The sequence below is a fragment of the Strix aluco genome, chromosome 12 (assembly GCF_031877795.1).
Source record: "Strix aluco isolate bStrAlu1 chromosome 12, bStrAlu1.hap1, whole genome shotgun sequence".
NCBI classification, from domain to species: Eukaryota; Metazoa; Chordata; class Aves; order Strigiformes; family Strigidae; genus Strix; species Strix aluco.
In genome coordinates this window covers 11,885,401-11,904,851 of record NC_133942.1, presented here as the reverse complement: position 1 = coordinate 11,904,851, position 19,451 = coordinate 11,885,401, and the positions used below count along the sequence as shown (strand labels likewise).

The window sequence follows — 19,451 nt, the reverse complement described above, 5'->3', positions numbered from 1 at the left end:
CTGGGTTCCCCTCGGCTCCCCCCGGCCGCAGTACCGCTCATCCGGGGGGTGCTTTTCCCCCGGCGACGGCTTCCAAACACCGTTTCAAAAGCGGAATTCGGGGTGTTCTTGGGGGGGACGGTTGTTTGGCTTTTGTTGGTTTGTTTATTGTCTTGTTGTTTTGGGGTTTGTTTTGGTTTTTTTTCCCCCGGCAACTGTAATTAAACAGCGCGAACGTGTACATGGAAACCGGGACCAGCCCGGGCTCCGGAGCTGCACAGCCCCCCCTGAGCCACCTCCATCCCCCCTACCCTCGCCCTTAACCCTCTCCCGGGGGAAACCCCAGCCCTGACCCGCCGAGGGCAGGAGAGGGCAGCGTGGGGTCCCCGTGCGCCCCGCGGCCGTGGGGTTCCTGCCCTTCCCCGCTCTGGTAGCGGCAGTGGACACCAGTTGCCAGATCCAACTGGTATTTGGGCACCTGACCCCACTGGGCTTCCTTGGGAGATCAGCACCCAGCTGAAGGGGTGGGAGAGGAAAGGTGAACCCTAAAGCTGACCACTGAACCCCTTCTTTCCCAGAGCCTGCTCTGCCATACTCCAGCAGCGACATCGTTCATCCCATCAAGGTTGACGAGAGCGGGTTGTTCCTCTCCTACGATCTGTCCCACCGAGTGCTTCACCGAAGGTCTCCTTCCCCCAGGAGCAAGTCTCTCGCTTTCTATGAGCTGCATTACAAAGGACAATCCCTAAAATTCAACCTGAGCCTTAACAACAACCTCCTGGCCCCCGGGTTCGTCAGCGAGAGGCGATACGGGGGGATTGCTACCGCCAAGATCCAGTCCCACGCCTACAACTCCTGCCATATGATCGGGGAGGTTCGGAGCCGGGCGCTGCTGGGGGGTCTGGCTGCGCTCAGCACCTGTGACGGCCTGGTGAGTACAGAGATCTTTAATCGATGAGGAAATAGCAGGAGCTGTGTGAAATCCTTCTTTGTGCTGAAAGCGATAGCAAGACTCCCAACAGCAGCAGAGTCAGATTCTCATCGCGTGGGTTTGATGTGGCTGTGGATGAGCTGACTCTGAATTTCCCACGGGTTCCAGTGGTTTGGGAACGCTGGGACCGTGTTTCCTTGTTTGTATGAAAATTCCCAAAGAGAGCAATTCCCATATCGCCCCCGCCTTCTAGTACGTAAACATAGGATTATGTGAAACACATTGAAAACAAGGTGTTCACAGCCTGGAGGCGTTTATGATAATGCAGCTCGTGTAGTGAAACTATGTTTTGTGAACACCTCCACTGCCTTATTCCACTGCAAATATTTTCAAAGGTGATAGTGACCTGTACAAGTGTAAGTTTTGCTGAAAGGCGGAGTGACTTTCACAGATAAGACTGCTGTGTCGGCGCTCAGCACGGCAAATTCAGCATAAATGTCTGTATTTGCGCGAGCACGCACCCAGCCAGCGCAGGTACTGGGTCCCCACGGGGTTCAAAACCCCTTGGGAGTTTGCAGAAGTGTTACCATGTAACTGGGTGTCTCCCGAGCAGGGACTGGGGCATGCCAGAGGTGCTGGGGTTCCCCGGAGGTGGTGGGTGTATGGGGGGGGGGGTGTCCTTTATGGGGGGTGGAGGGAGGCAGCACCGGGAGTGCTTGTGCACAGTGTCACCAGGTTTGGAGGGGCAACAACCCCACGGGATCATCGCTCTGCTGGCTGCCACAGGTGGCTTCGTTCACCGGGGCTGCGTTTGCTTTTTAAGCTTCCTGTGTTTAAATAAAGGCAGCGTGGGTCTGTGCGCTGCGTTAGCCCAGGGGCAGCTTTTAGATGGAGGGTGTGCAGAAGCCACCCAAAATCACTGCACTTCGTCCAGAGGCGCAAGAGCGCGCGGCTGGATTTCGGGGAGAGCAGAGCGCGACTCACAGGTGTGTGGCAGGGAGCATCGCTGCTGCCTCTCCAGCTCTGGAGATGCCATCAGAGGGCTCAGACCTTCCCTGCTGTGGCTGCTGGCAGGGCAGGAGCTGGGCGTGTCCTGGAAGGTGTGGGTTACTCTTTTCCCGCTAAATTTAACAGCAGCTGAGGGTGTTTGGCACCCTGAGCTTCGTGCAGCACCCCTTTCTCCAGCAGGGTGAAAGCTGCAGAAAATAACCAGGCTCATCAAAAATATAAAAATATTCAGTCTATAAAAAAGTAGACTGAAAATCTTAGGAGGAACCTACAACTTTTTGATTAGCTTTTCTGTGAATGTTTTCATGAGAGAAACACTAACGGCTGCAGCGTACACAGAAGTAGAAAGTGTCATGACTGCTCCTGTGAGTGTCCGTTTACACGTGGACACCCCCGGTAACAGATGACGGTTCTGGGAATGTTTGTATGGCCTCGTCCTGCCAGCGAGATGAAATCTGCCCTCAGACTTAAGGGTCCTGTCTTGCAGTGCGAGTCAGGCAAAGCCAAGCTGCTGATAGCAAATGGGCTGAAGCATGTTCACCCAGGTCATTTGAAATAGATTCTGGTTAAGAGAATTAACCTTCTCTTTGTGAATGAACCACAGACAGGAGAGCAAAACCAGTTACTTGTTAAATAATTTGCCATCCTCATTATGTGTCACCTGAAAACACTCATTTCATGGTGGTGTTTGCCAAACCCCACCATTAACATCTGTAAAGTGGGTTGAAAATGAACAGTATCATGCAAATGCTACAGATTAGTATTATCTTTTAAGAAGCAGAAAAAATTATTAGCTCACAAAAGGCATTAGCACAACGTTGTGAGAGGGTCTGCAGCCCATAAACTGTGAGTAGTAAGCAAAATGCAGCCTGAAGTTGCTTTAAACCTTCTCTACTTGGTCTTAAAATAACTGTGGCTTTTTGTCAGACAGGTGCTAAGCCATGGAAAACTGCGCTTAGCAATGTGCTGCATGTCTCTAAATTATTATGGGAAGTAAAGTGTGTTCTGAGCTCCTGCTCGTTACAGGGAGTTACTTACAGGTCTCTTGCAGGCACGGTTGGTATTATAGGGTGTGAAGAAGGGACTTACTGCTGGTGTGGGAAAGCACAGAGCTGCAGGCTAGGGCAGTATATTACATTTATACATGTAATTTGGTGGCGATACCTTGTATTTCGAGCCCAGCACTGCTGCACTGAAAGCTCTCCACTGTTCCCAGTTGTAAAGCACAGATGGGCTGTCCCAAAATTCCTGCTTGTGGCAGCTTCACAGGTTGAACCAAATCACATCAGCCCCTCGAAGGGCCGAGTTCCCCATTAGTATTGTTGGTGCAGCCCCTGCTCTAGCATTACTAATTGTACCTTGATTAACACCCTTGGCCAGCCTCTGCAACCCCTGTTCCCATGACCAGGCTTCACCTCTCTTACAACACTACTATAAGACGTTAAACTCCTCCTGTCAGTGATTTTAAAATCCAGTGTAGTCATAAGAGCTGGATCCTGCTCCCTGGGGTAGTTTTGCCAGTGCAATTCCACCTTCTCCAAGGCTATTTCCTACTCTTGCTCCAGACCATGATGAGTGAGGGTAGGGGAGGCCGGGGTTAGGGATGCTGGCACTGCTTACTGGGGTGGAGTGGGACACACAAGGTGCAGAAAGGTTAACCCAGGTGTCTTTTAAACAGAGAGAACCGGACCCTTCCACAGGCAACAAATGCCACTCAGTACTACTGCACAAACAACCAGTGATGAAACGTGGCCCCTGGGCAGATTTCAGCCAGGGCAGCGATCTCTGTTCCCTCCCTGGCTCAGAATAACCTGCATCAGGAAATGGAGAAGAAATCTCTGTGGCTGCCTTCCCTTCCTTCCCCATCCCCATGGTGTTTCCTCCTTGTTATTTGACATTTGCAAGGAGTTAATTAGGGAGACGGCTGTTTTCCCTGGCACCGCGTGAGCGGCGAGAAAGCGTCACTGATAGGCTGGGTCCTGTCGTATCTTGGAATGTTGGAAACAGTTGTAGAGGCATGTTTTGATCTTTGTCCCTGCCCTGTCCTGGGGTGTGAAAGTAATAAACATGTCAGAGCAGAAGCATGGTGATGACTCCTGGGTGAACATAGGACACCTCAGCCTACTCCGGACACCGTGAGGCTGCTCCGAAGCAACTGAGAGCAGATGGAATTGTCTTATGGCACAAAATCCCTTTACAGAACGTTCCTCACAGCAGCAGCCTGACTGGCCGAATGTCACTGCAAGCTCCCGCCTGAGCTCCTTTCCTTGGGATGGAGCTTCCCGTGCAGCGAATGCCAGTGTTTTTTCTGGAGATGCCATGTGGAGGCTGGGGAGTCCTGGGGGCGGCTGTAACAGTGTATTGCAGCTGGGCCAGGTCAGGGGGGTTGTAATTAACCAAAGAAAGTTTTTAGGGTGTCATTTCCTGCTAAAAGAGAGATGCCAATAACGCATCATCCTGTTGTTGCATGGAGGGGCCGTGCTCCTTGTCCTGGGACCGACTTTCCTTGATTGGAGTTCCTGCCATCATCAAGTGCTCCTGCAGGTTCCTCTTCCCTGGAGGTTTTCTGGTCTCTGACCGCGGGAAGTCTGTAACCCGACGGTTCACATCGGTGGTGCTTCGGCAGCGCAAAAGGCCAGAAGCAACTGACTGTGTCTTACGAGGATGTGCCGAGGAAAACGCCTCCGCTTGTGCAACGCTCACTCAAAGGCTGGGTCTGCACTAAGGTCACAACTGTCCTTTGAACCATCAGCCTGACTGCCCCAGAGCATCTCCAGGGGGGTCAGAGGGAGGTGGGGGGAGCACAGTCTGACTGTATGTGCACCTGTTCCTGGTGTGGTGGGTCTCTGGAGAAGGTGTTGCTCTGTCTCTGTCCCTGAGCTCCTCACTGTCAGACACCCACTGGGCTCACCACCCATCTGCACTTTGCAATGGGACCTCTTCAGCTTTTTGCTTAGTGATCACTCCATGTTGGCTTGTTCTCTTTTGTCTGGGAGTTTAGAGCTCAAAGTATCCATAAAAACAGTTTCTTTAGAGTAGTCCTGTTTCCTCCAGGAAAACTTTCCAAACCCTCTCCCATTCCCAGGTTCTTCAATGTAAGTCTGTGCTAGATGCGTCTTCACGGTGACAACTTTGTCTCTCCCTGCCAGAAAGGCGTGTTTCAGCTCATGAACGAGGACTATTTCATCGAACCAGTGTCCACCAGCTTTCAGGAGGATGGAGCGGCGCAGCCCCACAGGATATACAAGCGCCAGGCGCCCGAGCACGGGGCAGAGCAAGGCAGGAGGCCACCAGCTCCACGAGAGACCTGTGGCGTGCAAGGTATCGTCCCCTTCCTCTTGCATTTTTGCAATGAGCTGGTAGCAGCTGGGTCCTGTGATTTGTATGAAGCACATAGTGGAAAGATAAAGGGAGCAAGTCCAAGATTTAGCCCCCCCACATTGCCTCTGCAGACTCGTTAGTCTTAAACCCCGGCATTCGCTCCCGTCCTAAGCGTTCAGCATCCATCAATGACACCGGTTGCTCTTAGTCTGAGTTTTGTAAGTTGGGCTGGAGGTCCTTCTTGCCTCATAGGCTGGCAAGAAAGAAAACCCTTGGACCAAGACACTGAACCAGCAATGGGGAGGCAGCGTCCTGTTGCAGGGTGGCTTTTGGCATGGGGGGTGCGTGGTTGGCGGTGCCGGTGGTGGGTGGGTGTCTGACGGCCTGGAGCTGCTCACAGGGTGGGGGACAGCCCCGGGGGTGCCCACGCAACCAGTCCCATGAGCGTTTTTATTATGGGAAGGCTCAATTAAATTGCTAGTCAGGAGAGCTTGCTGGCTGGGTGCCAGGTGGTGGGTTTGTGGCACTAATGACCGGAGCCCACAAGTCACGGGAATCACTGCAGAGCACTGGCTTATTTTTTTTTCTCCTGCCAGTTTTTCTGTATTTGCTTATGTTTCTCACATACGGGACTCAATGTGTGTCGAATCTCAGGCCTCTCGCTCTCATCTTTTTCTCCCTGCCCTGTTGCACGCGTCCCGTGATGTGGAGACTGAGTATTTGTTTTCATTTCCTTGCGAACATCAGTTTCTGGCCTGCCGGGGCATTGGGCTTTTGGAGTGAAACCCGGTCGCTGCCCCAGGAGTCTCTGCTGTGGGGCAGAGTGCATGTTGGTTCCTTCTCTTCTGTCTAGAGCAGATGGGTTGGATAAACTTCCAAACCCAAGATTTCAAGTACTGAGGAATTCGGTGCATCCCCAGCAGCTCACGGGCGCTTTACTCCTCATCTGCATTGGTGAAGCTGCATCTTCCAGGCAGTGCATCTTGTTTTGCGGATTTCCTAGAGCTCTGGGCTTTCAGAAATTTTTTTTTTTTTTCTGTAATCAAGTAATCTTCAGGCATTCTTCTGTTAATCAAAATTAATTATTTAATCTATGGTAATACTCATAATGACTCCTTCTAGACTTCAAAGTCTGTTCATTGTAAATTAATTTCACTGGGTGTAATATGGCCCGTGTGTAGTGCACATGGATCTCTGCAGTCTGGGCCAGCAAAGTGGGTGTGATGCCTATGCCCTGGCAAGGAAGCCAAGTCTGTAAGATTTTAATTACTGCAAGCCTTTCATTTTGTACTGATATATTGCCGGTTTTCTTTGCACACCACCACCCAGGCAGATGGTGTTAGGCTGTCAGGTGTTATTTAGCTTCTGTCAATACCTAGCGCGGGCTGTGTGTACAGCTGGGCAAGGGTTTAAGAGGGATCTCAAAGGGAAAATGCCATACGAGCCCTCCCTGGGATCCCAGGAGCCCTTGGCACCCATCTCTGCAGTACCTTCACGTCCCGGCTGGGAGCTTAGCAGCGAAGGACACAATGGAAACAAGCTCCAAGGAAGCTCTTGCGATTAAACTGTCGCAGTGGTATTAGCAATTCGTCAAATTATCCAGATACTTGGGATTTTTCAGGCTGGGGGATGAAACACTCTTTCACAGCTAACGTACAGTATAGTCCATAAAATGTAAAAGTCCATTGTTAACAGAGTACAGCTGAGCCCTCAGAAACTGGTCATAAAAGCAATTCCCACTGTGTGGGATGTGGTTTGTAAAGCCTTTACCCAGCTTGGGGCTGACCCTGACCTTGATCTTGGAGCAGCGTCACAGGAAAAGTCTCTGCATGAGAATTCCCAGTTGCTGGTGTGCGTGAGGAGCATCCGAGCTCTCCTCCACCTCCTGTCTCGCTTCAGCCCATGAATGTTCCCGTTGTTTCTCCTGGGAGGGAGCAGAGTTCAGTCTCCATGTGGCTGAGGAAATCTCTGTGCAGTCCTGCAAGGGCTCGGTCTTGCCCAGGACACTGATGATCTTTGGGATTTGGCTCAAGACATCAGTCTGGCTTTGGGGGTGCAGAGTTTATCGTGTTGGGGAACTGTCTCTCCCTGCGAAATACAGATTAGTGATGATGATATCCAGAAATGTTGAGCCAGTGGGGTTGTTTCTCAGTGGTACGTGCTCAAGCATCTCTGCTGGGTTGCCTATAAATTCATATGTCAATACAAACCCTGAGCACTCTGCTCTGGGAGGCTCCGTGTTCCTGGGGGAATATTACAAACCCTGTTCCAGTCAAAGAAATTTCTTCAAATGCTTTATTTTTTTTTTTTTTTTCTATCAAGCTGTGCAACAGACTGAGGTCAGAGGCTTCACCTCCCAGTGATTTTTTGGAACATACAGCACAGCAAAATCCACGTAGATTATGGGTCTAAGAGTGGACCCTCCTTCTCAACATCAAAAGGTTATTTCTTTGAAATTAAAAGAAGAAAAGCCCTGATGATATTTTACCAAAGTTGCAGACATTTTACAAAAAAAGGAAAAGTCTTTTTTCTCCCTTTAATCCCTCAGAAACTCAGGAAAGCCTGGAGAGGTCTGAGAAGCGGAGGGAGAGATGGGAACAAAAGCAGCACAGGAAGAGAAGAATAAGGCAGCGCTCCATCAGCAAGGAGAAGTGGGTGGAAACGCTGGTGGTGGCAGACACCAAGATGATCGAATACCACGGGAGTGAGAACATAGAGAAGTACGTGCTGACTGTGATGAACATGGTGAGTCCTGGTGCTCTTAATGGCAGAGCCACCCTGGGGATGTGGCTATGAGACATAAAGGCCCTGGGGCTTGCCAGGGCTCATCCCTGGTGGGACTTCAGCAAGTCAAAATCTCTGAGCAGGCGGGAGCAGCGCAGCCTGTGGCGGTTTCACCTTCCCCACGGGGCTCAGGGGCTGTTCTGTCTCCTTCCCTCCGTGGGGATGGATAACGTGGCCTCCCAGGGAGATACCCCACAGGCAGAGGTGCTCCAGGGAAGGGAGGTGGTTGTGCCACCACCACCACGGCTCTCACCAGGCACGCTTGGGCACGGGGACACAGCTGGAGCTGAAACCACCCCAAAGCCTGGACAAGGGGCCACCCACCGCCCACTGCATGATAAGGAAACCTCCTCGCAGGAGGAGAGACCCGCAGGGACCTGGGAGCTTTGCCTCAGGCTCCCTTGAACACAGGGGGAGCATGCCAGGGCAGCTGCCGTTGGAGCCAGTGCCAGCACTAGCCTGATTAGCAGGAGGGACGTGACCAGCTTTCCTGGAAAGGTGCCACTGAGGACAGTTAAGGGAAGGAGCACCAGGTTGTGGTGGTCTCCACTGGGAACCTGGGGGCGGTTTGCTGGTGCCATAAAACAATCAAATAAGTTTGGGTGAATTGGTTTAGTCTGTTCACTTTTCTGCTGCTGTGGTAGCACCTATTTGCATTTCAGAAGAGGGCTTTGGTTGATGGCCAGAAAAGAAAGTAGGATTGGGCAGAGGTAACACCCCTGGGTTCCTGGGGGGTTGGGGAAGGCACCCAGAGAGCACAGGCTTCCTTTGAGATGTTAAACACCTCTACTAGGAGTGAAAGCAGAGGTGTTCCCCCGGGCATTTCTGGTTGAGTTTCAATCACAGATGATATGATATCCATTTTAAATGGACCACATTATCTCACTCTGAATGCTTTATCCAGGTCTGCATCTGGACTTGTTTTTTATTTTGGGGAATTCCCTGAGATGTTGTCAACAACCTCTCAGTAGCTTCCCCTCAAGCTCATGTTCCCCTGCAGATGTACTTACCAGCAGCCGTATCACAGGGCAAGGTCATTCTTTCGGGCTTTATTTATTTTTCCAAGGTCTTTTTTTTGGGCTTTATTTCTTTGGCTTTTGCCTGTTGCAGGTGGCGGGTCTGTTCCACCATGCCAGCATCGGGAACCCCATCAACATTGCGATAGTGCGACTCATCCTGCTGGAAGACGAGGAGGTAAAAAGAAAACACAAAGAAAACACGGTGACTCACCCTCCTGTCCTGGCAGCCACGCTGGGGAGCTGGCCTTGACAGCCTATAAGCGCTCTCTTGTGCTGTCTTCAAGGCCTGGATGAATCTGTGTAAGATAAATGCAGGCGCCCGTGCCTTGCTTCCTTGTCTTCTGCATGGGCTGCGTGTCAGGGGGACGGTGTGGTCAGAGGAGCTGCAGAGTCTGATTCCTGTAATAATTTCTGATAACTCAGCATTGCTGGTGGTAGCGAGGGCAGTGAATTGCTGGTTGTTTGTGCTTCCAGCTGCAGTGGTGACTCTCAGGGAGCCTGACGCCGCTTGGACGGGCTCCCCAGCTGTGTCCTTCGCCATCAGCCAGGATGGGATATTTTCCTGCAGCGTTTCTTAACCCCCATTACCAGATGATTTAATGTTTTGGTTGAATCACAGATGAAAAGAAAGCAGAAAAGGACTGTATTCCCACCCAGCCTACAACCTATAAATATGGAGCAATTCCATCTGGATGGCAGTGACTCCCAGTTCCACTCTGTGTCTGAGATCAGACCCCTCCCCGCTGCATCCTAAAAAACAAACAGATCCAGCAGCAATATGACAGCAGACTCTTAATTATGTTGGCAGGAGGATCTGAAAATCTCCCACCACGCAGACAACACCTTGAAAAGCTTTTGCAAATGGCAGAAGAGCATCAACGTTAAAGGAGATTCCCATCCCCTGCACCACGACGTCGCAGTCCTGCTCACAAGGTATTGTGCCCATGTGCTAATTTTATGCTGTGGATGCTACGCTGGCAGCTAGAAACACGTCTGCCGGCTGCGGGCAGCGGGGCAGCCAGGGGAACATCTCAGGGGGAGCTGTTGAAATTTCACCGTCCATGGCTGAGCCCTGCCTGGACACCTGCACATAAGATATGTAACATGAAATCTGAAGAAAACCCGGTCCTAATGGCTGGAACTGATCTCAGATCTCAGGTTTAAACCTGGAGACAGCTCCCAGTTGACTAGCAGTTGAGGTTTCCAAACCAGGTTTTCACCATGGCCCTATTGCCAAGCCCCAGAATGGTTGGATCCTCCCAGGAGACCTACACAGGGATTAACTCTCCTTTTTCCCTTGGAGACTAATGCTGGGATTGACAGAGAAGCCTCGAGAAGGCCCCTGACCTCCCATGAAGCTCCCAGGAATTCGTGCCTCTGGCCAAGTTTATATACCTTGCAGCTTGATGGTTTCAGGCTGCAGTGACTTGGCTGTTGGCAGCATCATGCTGGTTTGTGTGATGATTCACAACCCACAACAGTTTTATCTTCTTTAGGAAGTTTGCTTTGTAGTAGAAATAAGGCACTTAAGGCCATGTACTTCAGTGGAGTTGTTCTTCCTGGGTGGCTGGAGCTCCTCTGCTCTGGAGCACAGCACCCCTGGGTTGTGATTCCCCAAGCAATGTAGTAATTGCTTAATTATTCCCAGCATCAGCTTTATTTATACAATGGAATAAACGTAGCCAGGCTGGCTAGCAGTTCCCATTAATCAGGCTTAATAATAAGCTGGGGATACGGGGAGAGTAAAGGGGAAAGGAAAGGTTGTAAATCTTTCCGTTGTGGAAAGTCGTTGGATGTCTCCTTTCTCACTTCTGTTTGGCCAGTGTCTGTGTGTCTTCCTCCATGGGCTGGGCCACGTCCCGTGCTCCTTCCCGCGTCTCACGTTGGGCCCTGCCGCTTTCAAATCCCCTCTTTGCTCTGTGTCTGTGTGTTCGTTGTCTCCATTGCCCAAGGAAGGACATCTGCGCAGCGATGAACAGACCCTGTGAGACCCTGGGTCTGTCCCACGTGGCGGGGATGTGCCAGCCCCACCGCAGCTGCAACATCAACGAGGACACGGGACTGCCCCTGGCCTTCACCGTGGCCCACGAGCTTGGACACAGGTACCACCACCCTCCTCCTCTCCTCTGACCTCTGTCTGCTGTGCTGCTCAGTCAGGGCTTGAGAAGGCACGGGTGGGAGGTGGGAGAAGGTCGCTGAGCGGTTCCTTGCTGGTGCAAACCTTCCTCTGCACCCGCAAGGACTTACCCTGGGAATTTAATTTCAGAGTTAAGTGTCTGATTGCCCCAGGTTCAGTGAAAATCACATAATCCAATGCAACCTGGACAAACTGCACTTGTATATTATCCTGTGTTGCTGATGCTGAAGGTTTTGGGGAAGAGGGTTGCCCATTAAGTTTTAAAATAGGGTCTGCATCAGCAACAGAATTTTGCTTGCCCTAATTTCAATTAAATTTTGACAAGATCACTTGAACGTTATAGTTCATAATAAATATTCTTGCATGGTAAAAACACATACCCAGTAAGTTTAATTAACGTGATCTTGATTGATAGTCTCACTCCTTTTTTCTTGGCTGAGTTTTCAGTAAGAAATCTGAAATAAGAGCATGGGGCAGAGTCCCTGGTATCACTAAAATGTCCCCCTTGGCCAGATCCCCCAGTGCCCGTTAATGACCGAGTCCCCGCGGAGCTGGGATGGTTTGCGACATCTGGCATCGCGTGTCATTGTACTGGAAGGCAGAGAGGCTGCGTGGTTGTAGCGATGTGCGGCTCACCTCTCCTTTGTGGGGCTGTGCTCTTACACAGTTTTGGGATTCAGCATGATGGAAGCAGCAATGACTGTGAGCCAGTTGGGAAAAGACCTTTCATCATGTCTCCACAGCTCCTGTATGACACGTCCCCACTCACCTGGTCCCGCTGCAGCCGGGAGTACATCACACGATTCCTCGAGTAAGTCCTCCCTTCCTCTTCTTCCTCGCTCGCGGGGTGCTGGGGGTGGCTCGGGGCGGCTTGGGGCTTGGAGACTGCCCCCTCTGATCGTGCTCAGAAGCCAGCCCCAGGGCACATGGGGATGCTCGTACCTCACTTGGTTGGCTCAGTCCTTGCTGCGAAGAATGGGGCCTTGAACACAGAAGCAGCACGAGCATTCGGGTGGTGGCACAGGGGTTGTGGCTTGAACAAATAAAGCCAGAGTGGTTTTCTTCGGTGCTCTGCATGGGGCAGATGGTGTTTGCCTGTAGGCGCGAGGCATCACGTGAGGAAGTGAGAGCGAGCCAAATTCTTCCATGCGTTTGTTTATTTTTAGCACCCCATGGCCGATTTTTCATCATGTTGTTATTAAGTTCCTAGGAACATGGCCCAGAGATTTATGTTTGTCAGCCAGTGGCTTGCACTGGAGAAACATTTCCCTTCCTTGCTACGGGAAGGTTAGAAAACAGCGAGAGCATCGACAAGAAACGGCAACGGGGAGAGCTGGGCGAGGGACCGGCAGTTCCATGATGGGGAGGCTGCCTGGGGCTGGGCTCCCAGTTCTAAATCCCAGCCTGGAACATGCAGGCTTGGCCCCCACGCAGGGTGAATTATTGTTGATTTACGGCTTTCGGTGGAACGGAGATTTCTCGTATCCGCAGCGTTCTTGGCCCTCTGCTTTTAACCTTCATTTTGGATTAAGAATTTCCTGCTTGCAATGACCTTGGGCTGCTATGAGCTGCGACGGGGAAGAAACAGAACAGCTGGATGCTTCTCCAGTTGGGTTTTGGTCTCTCTGCTCCCCCAGAAGTGGCAGCTCTTCCCTCGGAGCGGAGCAGAGCCCGGCAGGCATCTTTCACCGGCTGCGACATCCCCCAGGCGAGGGAGAGGCCCGTTGCCAGCAGAGCCCTGAGTGCGTTGTAATACGATGTTGGCAGGAGAGCGGGAAGGAGCGAGCCAGAAAGTGAGACCCAGCTGACCTGGGGTTGCTGGATGTGCTTGGAACAGGCCTCATGTCTGGGGGAAAAAAAAAAGCACTCTCTGATAATGATTATTATTTACAAAAGATTGTTATTTTACAAGCACTGCCAAACGTTTAAGTATTGGAAAATGATTCCCATCATCGACCACGGCACGGTCCCGGTGCTGCGGGTCAGGCCCTGGATGCACCCTCTTGGTGAGGCTGTGGGTCGGGGCTCACTCAGACACCCGGGGGCCATGGAAGAGGTCACCCCCCTGCTGCGGCGTGGGGGCCCCCGAGGAGCGGGCACCCCTCCTTCGGGCTAACGAGGGAGGCCGGTGCGGGGATGCTCCTGCGGCGGAGGGACCACTCCGGAGCCGGGCATCTCATCAGCCCTGGGTTGTGCCAGCACTTCCCAGACGAGCCCTTTTTGACATTCCATGATTTTTCCCCTCTAACACTCGGAAGAGTTGGAAGATGCTGAGAGGCTCTTTGCTCTCCACCCCTCGCCGTGGCGTGAGCTCTTTCCCAGCCCGGTGGGTGGAATAACCCTTGTCACACGGGGCCTGGTGTCTCACAGAGGCCCTGCCTGCACCACGTGATGGTACGGAGCAGCCTCCCTTCACCCCAGCAGCAGCCTTGGCATAGCTGCAGGTTGTCTCCTCTCCCTTCAGTCTTTTCTCTAGATCAGGGCAACCAGTTTTTCAGCCTCTGTGCACGGTGCTGGAGGTCATCTTCTGTCATCCTCCCATGGGCTCCTTCCAGCCCATCCCCACCTTCCCGGAGCCTGGGGACGGCCGGTCTTCCCCCACTGCCTCCCTTCTGCCCGTTCTGCCAGATCCCCTGTTTGTGCAGCTGATTCTTCCCAAGCTCCAAGCCTTGCCTTTGTTTTTATTGAATTCCATCCTGGCTTTTTGGACCCTTCCTCCAGTTCTCCGAGAGCTTTTGGAATTTTAATCCAGCTCTCAAATGTATCTGCAGATCCCCTCAGCCTGCTCACATAGGGGGATTTAATCATCACACCATCTCCTCCATCATCCAGTTCATTAATGAACGGACTGAAATAAGCAGACGCAGTGCAGACCCCTGTGCATTTTTACTGCGGAATGGGGTTTATTGCATATCCCTGCAAAGCCAGAGGGAAACTCATGCCAATTTTTACTGGCTCAGTAATGTGTTTTGGCCAATTGAAGAGACGATTGTAAAATATTTGGATGACTGTAAAATATCTGAACGATTGTAAAATATGTGGGACGATCGTAAAATATTTAATGAAGAAATAGATTTTGAACGTAGAACTGGAAAGCTGACAGCAAATCTAAATCACCCGCCGTACTGGGATAGAGATCTCTCTGTAAGCTGGGGGAAGACAGAAAGTGCCTGGAGCAGATAGAGGGGAGGGAGGGTTGGGGGCAGTTTTGGGGTGACATGTGGGGCCCCATGTGCTGGTGCCTGAATAGGCAGTTGGTGAGCTAGTCCCGAGGAACACCACTATCATGCACGTAGCCCATGCAGGAGCCCAGTTCTTAAGCCTGGACTTTTCCCAGTAAAGCTATCATTCCTCCCATGTTTAAAGAAAATACTCTTTTTAAGTGTTTTCCATCAGCAAGTAAAGAAACTACCTGTGGAAGTGCAATGCAGTGACCTCTCTGCGTGCCTGAAACAGGCTGCCCCGCGATACTGTGTCCAGCTACCTAATCCATGCCTAATTCATCCCAGCTCAGCGCTGCATTGCCCACAGTGATCCTTCCCTCCCGGCCAGGCTGGGAGAGGCAGGATGGTCCTGCTGTTGTGGACTTGGGAACAGAGAGTTTCCAGCCCCTGGGCAGCTGATTTTTTCTGATTTTTCCAATAAGGAAGCTGCTTATAAAAATATATATGTATGTAATATTTTAAGGGCCTGTCTCCAGCCAAGTGAGCTGTTTGCAGGTGGCTGGTGTGGACCTCACTGGGGTGGAATGGGAGGAGGGGGTGCTGGTTCTGCCAGGCATCGGCCCCCAGCACTGCCGGCACCTCAGAGCTGGAGCTCTCCCATGCTGCTGGCCCTTGTTTCTGCGTTGCTGGTTTGGGTTAAAAAGGAATCTTATTTCAAGTTAATTTAGACCTGTTCCCAATCACAACAAGCTGAAGTAATCTAATCTGCTGAGAAACCCTCACCAGAGATTTTGCCTTGCTGGAAACAAGTTTGTTTAAATCAACACTGAAAGTTAGACTAGTGACAATTTCTCGTGTGTTTGGGAAGTATTGGAGCAGGGAGTGGCGGCCAGGAACGTCTCTTGTGGCTCCTGCAGCCTGGCCGCCTGCCACCGGCCGCCTTGATGGCTTCATTTTAATATCTCTTTCCTAAAGACGTCCTGTCCAGCACAGTTTGAGCATGTTTGTAGCAGCAAATATGAGGATGAGTGTGTTTTGCTGCTGACAGTCTACTTTATTCCTATTAGCAGGGCATTGACACAGGGGTTGTGGTGTCCGCAGGGACAGTTCTGGGGTCAGCGTGATGTACGAACGTGGGGACACCATCTGTTTCTTGGCGATGAAATGTTTGTTCAATGGAACCTTTCACCTTGAATGGCAAAAGCGGAGTCCCGCCTCAGGGCTGAGCTGATGACCTGTTCACAAAGCAAAAATCTGGGGGGTTATTCCCAGGGAGAATGGCATTTCTAGCTTTCTGTTGGGGGGGACAGAGGCATCTCAGGGGAAAGAAAGGAGCATGCAAGGCACCGGCCCGGCAGCTGCATGGAGAAGCCGCTGCTGCCTTTGCCCCTTTGCCTTCCTCTGTGACCCAGGGGCCGTGGGGCGATCGGGTACCTACACGTGCCCATCCACATGCTGGAGCAGCTCCAGGGTTCATTGGAAGCCAGGGTCCTATCAGCTAGAAACACTAATTGCTTCTCATTGTGGTGGGACGTTAATGAGTTGTTTGGTTCCTCTGTAGCCACTGTACAGCTGTGCTGGGCTGGTGGTGATGCCGTTCTGATCTCTCTCTTTCAGCCGGGGCTGGGGGCTGTGCCTGGATGACCCCCCTGCCCGGGAGGTGCTGGACTATCCCTTGGTGCCCCCGGGCGTCCTCTACGACGTGGGCCACCAGTGCCGGCTGCAGTACGGCGCCTACTCCACCTTCTGTGACGACATGGACGTAAGCCAGGGTCCCTCCCAACATATCCTGGGCTTGCGTGGCTCCGAGGGGGTCTCTGGGAGGAAGGGGAGCTTTGCACGGGGCTGATCCTCTCCCTGCAAGTGAAATTTGTGCCGGTGGATTGGCTGGTGCAGTAACAATGTCCTGCACAACCATGTTTTTCTGCAGAGTGTCTGCAACACGCTGTGGTGCACAGTGGGGAACACGTGCCACTCCAAGCTGGATGCTGCTGTCGATGGCACAGCGTGCGGGGAGAACAAGGTAATGGGGTGCAGTCCCTTCCGCGGCTGCAGAGACTCCTTGTCCTGCACACAGAGGAATTTTGCAGGCTCCGGGCACACGGGCTCACCTCGCTGCCCTGGCTCTGCCCAAACACCCACTGCTGCCAGGGAGGGGCTGCCTTTGGTGAGGCTGAAAATGCCTCTGCAGAAGGTGAAACCTGCAGTTAATTACCATGGCAGGAGAGCACAAGGCTTGTTCTGCTCTTCATCTACTGCGGTGGTGGATGTTTGTCTCCGGGAGCTCTGGGGCACGGTGGGGTCTGGCAGTGCCCACGGCACCACGGGGTGTGGAGGGGACCAGCTCCGGTCTCCCTTGTGTGGGACAGAGCCGTCACACGTTGCTCTTCCAGAACAGGGTTTTCCTGCCCAAGGTAGCATAAAACTAGAGAGTTATAAAAAGCAGACATCTCTCCTTGTTAGGCTGAGTGTCCCCTCCCGAAGCCCTGGCCCCAGAGCACCGGGGGTGACCTGGCCTTAGCCGCGCTCCCTGCAAAACCTCCTGCCGTGCCTTTGTCCGTGGCTCTGCCTCGCTGGCTCTTCCCTCTGGGCTGGGATCAGGCTACGGATCCCCTGGCTTGAGGGGTCTTGGTGGAGGTCTGGGTATGTTGCCTGAGACAAATTCTCAAACAGCCCAATATCTCTGAATTTCCCATTGCTTAGAGAATTTCCCATTGCTTGCAGAGCCCAGCTGACCCCCAGGCACCTCCATGTGAGCAAAACACGGATTTTCACGGGGCAATACAGGTGCCGGGCTTCGGTGCTCCCCATGGCCAGGCTCTCTGACTCAACATCCATTATTGCATCCTTAACCTCATTTTCTCTTCGTCTGGCCCTTTGCAGTGGTGCTTCAACGGCGAGTGCGTGCCCGTGGGTTACCGTCCCGAAGCCATCGATGGCAGCTGGGGCTCCTGGAGCTCCTGGGCCTCCTGCTCGCGCAGCTGCGGTGCGGGCGTGCAGAGCGCGGAGAGGCAGTGCAGCAACCCCACGTAAGCCAGCGCTTGCTCTCCCAGAGCTTGTCCACACCCCAGTTAGGAGAGGAACCCAACACTTCCTTATCGCCCCATAAAGCAGGGGACCATCATCCGGCCGGTGCGATCCTACCACTGTCTGCATCGCGTGGCGAAACTGTGCCATTGTGCAGTTAGAGTGTGAACAATGTGCTTTGGAAGCACTCGGGGGGTTCATTTCACAGGGTTACCCAGCCAGCTGGGCAGCGGGAGCTGCTGGAGTTTGCTCAGTCTCCTTCCACAGATAAGTCACTCCCACTCCATGCAGGCAGAGCGTTGCAATATGACTCGAACAAAGAGCAAAGACTCCACGCTTGTAGTGGTAAACCACATCCAGTCACCTTTAATGACAGAAAAGAAAAACAGGTGTTCTTTGAGCCCAGTTCAGAGTTGTTTTGAAAAATCCAGCTGCAGTTTATCACCCTGTTGCTTTCCGTGAGCAATTTCTGGTCTGTGCCCGGCAGAGGCTGCCTCCCCTGGCCCGTAGCACCACAGCCAGCGCTGGCCCTCACCTGGAAGTATCCGGGCACTGATGGAGGAGCATCCATCCCATGATTCCTGGAGTGACCCATCTGCTCCCCAGATGTCCCCTTCGTCACCCAGTTGCTGTTGTGTTGGATTCAGCCACAGCCCCTAGCTTGCCCAGGTGTCAGCGTACCCTGGGACAGGGAGAGAAAATTGCTTTGTGAGCAATATTCCAGGGGCACTTGCTTTTCAACAGCTTGAGGAGCTCTGGTGAGCTCTCTAATGAGCCCAGATGTGCTTTCTGCCCAGTGTCTTCCTTGGGCACGTTGTTTTTAGCACATGCTGTCGAGCTGTTTAAAGAAGCACTGTGTGATCTCGGTCCCAGGTCAAGAGCTGGGCTTGTGTTTGACATGAGTTTTGTGGCAGAAGTGCAATTGTAGTTTATGGAGTGTTTTAAACACAGCTGTGGGCAGGCAGGAGAGCAAACACTGGAAAAGCAGCAGAATTTCCCCAGGCAGTTGTTTGCTTTGGCCACTGTAGGTAAATCCTCAGCTTTGCCTTTTGGATGAAGTGAACAAATGTGGGTACTGGGCAGTCGTCCTCCCACAGGCATTTCCTCAGGGCAGGGTATGTAAATACAACCCTAAAATAATAATTAACTTTATTCTCTTCAGCAAAGCGTGCCCAGACTTTCCAGGGGAGAAGTAATTTTCATGAGGCTGTGGGGACGTGGGCCATGGAGAATGTTGTGGCTAAAGGAAAAGGCAAGCGTCAGGAGACAGTGGCAGCATTTAAAGTCTGTTGGCATCTGAGAAAAACCTTTTGTTGCTTTTAAAGTCCCTCTTACTTTAAAAGCCCAGTGGCAGCTTTGCCGTTCCCTTGGGCAGCAGAGGAGCAGAGTGGGAAGCGCATCCTGGGCAGGATGGAGAGCAGCCGCACAGCAGGCACCAGGCCGACCTGGCCTGTGGGAGTGCTGGCATCTCCCCAGCCATGTGCCCAGGGTGCTGAAGGAGATGTTTTACCCCCCAGGGAAAGGTGCCCGGCTGCAGGAGGTGTGGGGGCTGCAGACGTGAACACTGCCAGTGACACCTACTTTAATATAAACGACTTTTATAGCATCATATACTAGACCTATAAAATTGGCCATATTTCCAACATTAAGGAGAGACTGTCAAGGGGGACAAGACCCAAAATGTAGCTAATCCAGCTTGAGAGCAAAAACTGCCTTTGGTCCGTGGTCTCACCCTGCGTGGCCCCGTGGCACAGCCCGGCGGCCACAGCAGCTGTGGGGAGCTGGTCCAGGAGGGACTTGGAGAAGAAGGACATGGGCCATGGTTTCCAGGCGTTTCAAAAGCTTGCTCTGTGGAGTGGGGATCCTTTTGGGGTGGATGTTGGGTTCATAGCCGTCTCCCTTACACGGACACTGCAGCGGGGTGGTGTGTGGGTTGTAACTGGGAGACCGCCCAGTTGACTCCAGGTGGATTCAGGCCTGACCCAACGTCCTGCGATCAAACCTTAGCAGCAGGTACAAACCCACCCTCCCTGAGCTGTGAATAAAAAGGGAATTTCCCCTTGTGTGTGGTAGGACTTTAT

General features: G+C 52.4%; 1 protein-coding gene across 1 annotated transcript in view; it reads left to right on the top strand.

The window, feature by feature from the left end:
• ADAMTS7 (ADAM metallopeptidase with thrombospondin type 1 motif 7) overlaps positions 1–19,451 on the top strand; it is a 50,336-nt gene that overhangs the window by 381 nt on the left and 30,504 nt on the right. The window contains exons 2-11 of the mRNA XM_074837545.1: positions 558–910; positions 5,068–5,239; positions 7,788–7,984; positions 9,134–9,217; positions 9,851–9,975; positions 10,995–11,144; positions 11,847–11,990; positions 15,961–16,105; positions 16,274–16,366; positions 17,227–17,372. Coding sequence (XP_074693646.1) covers positions 558–910; positions 5,068–5,239; positions 7,788–7,984; positions 9,134–9,217; positions 9,851–9,975; positions 10,995–11,144; positions 11,847–11,990; positions 15,961–16,105; positions 16,274–16,366; positions 17,227–17,372 — 1,609 coding nt within the window. The remainder of the gene's footprint in view (positions 1–557; positions 911–5,067; positions 5,240–7,787; positions 7,985–9,133; positions 9,218–9,850; positions 9,976–10,994; positions 11,145–11,846; positions 11,991–15,960; positions 16,106–16,273; positions 16,367–17,226; positions 17,373–19,451) is intronic.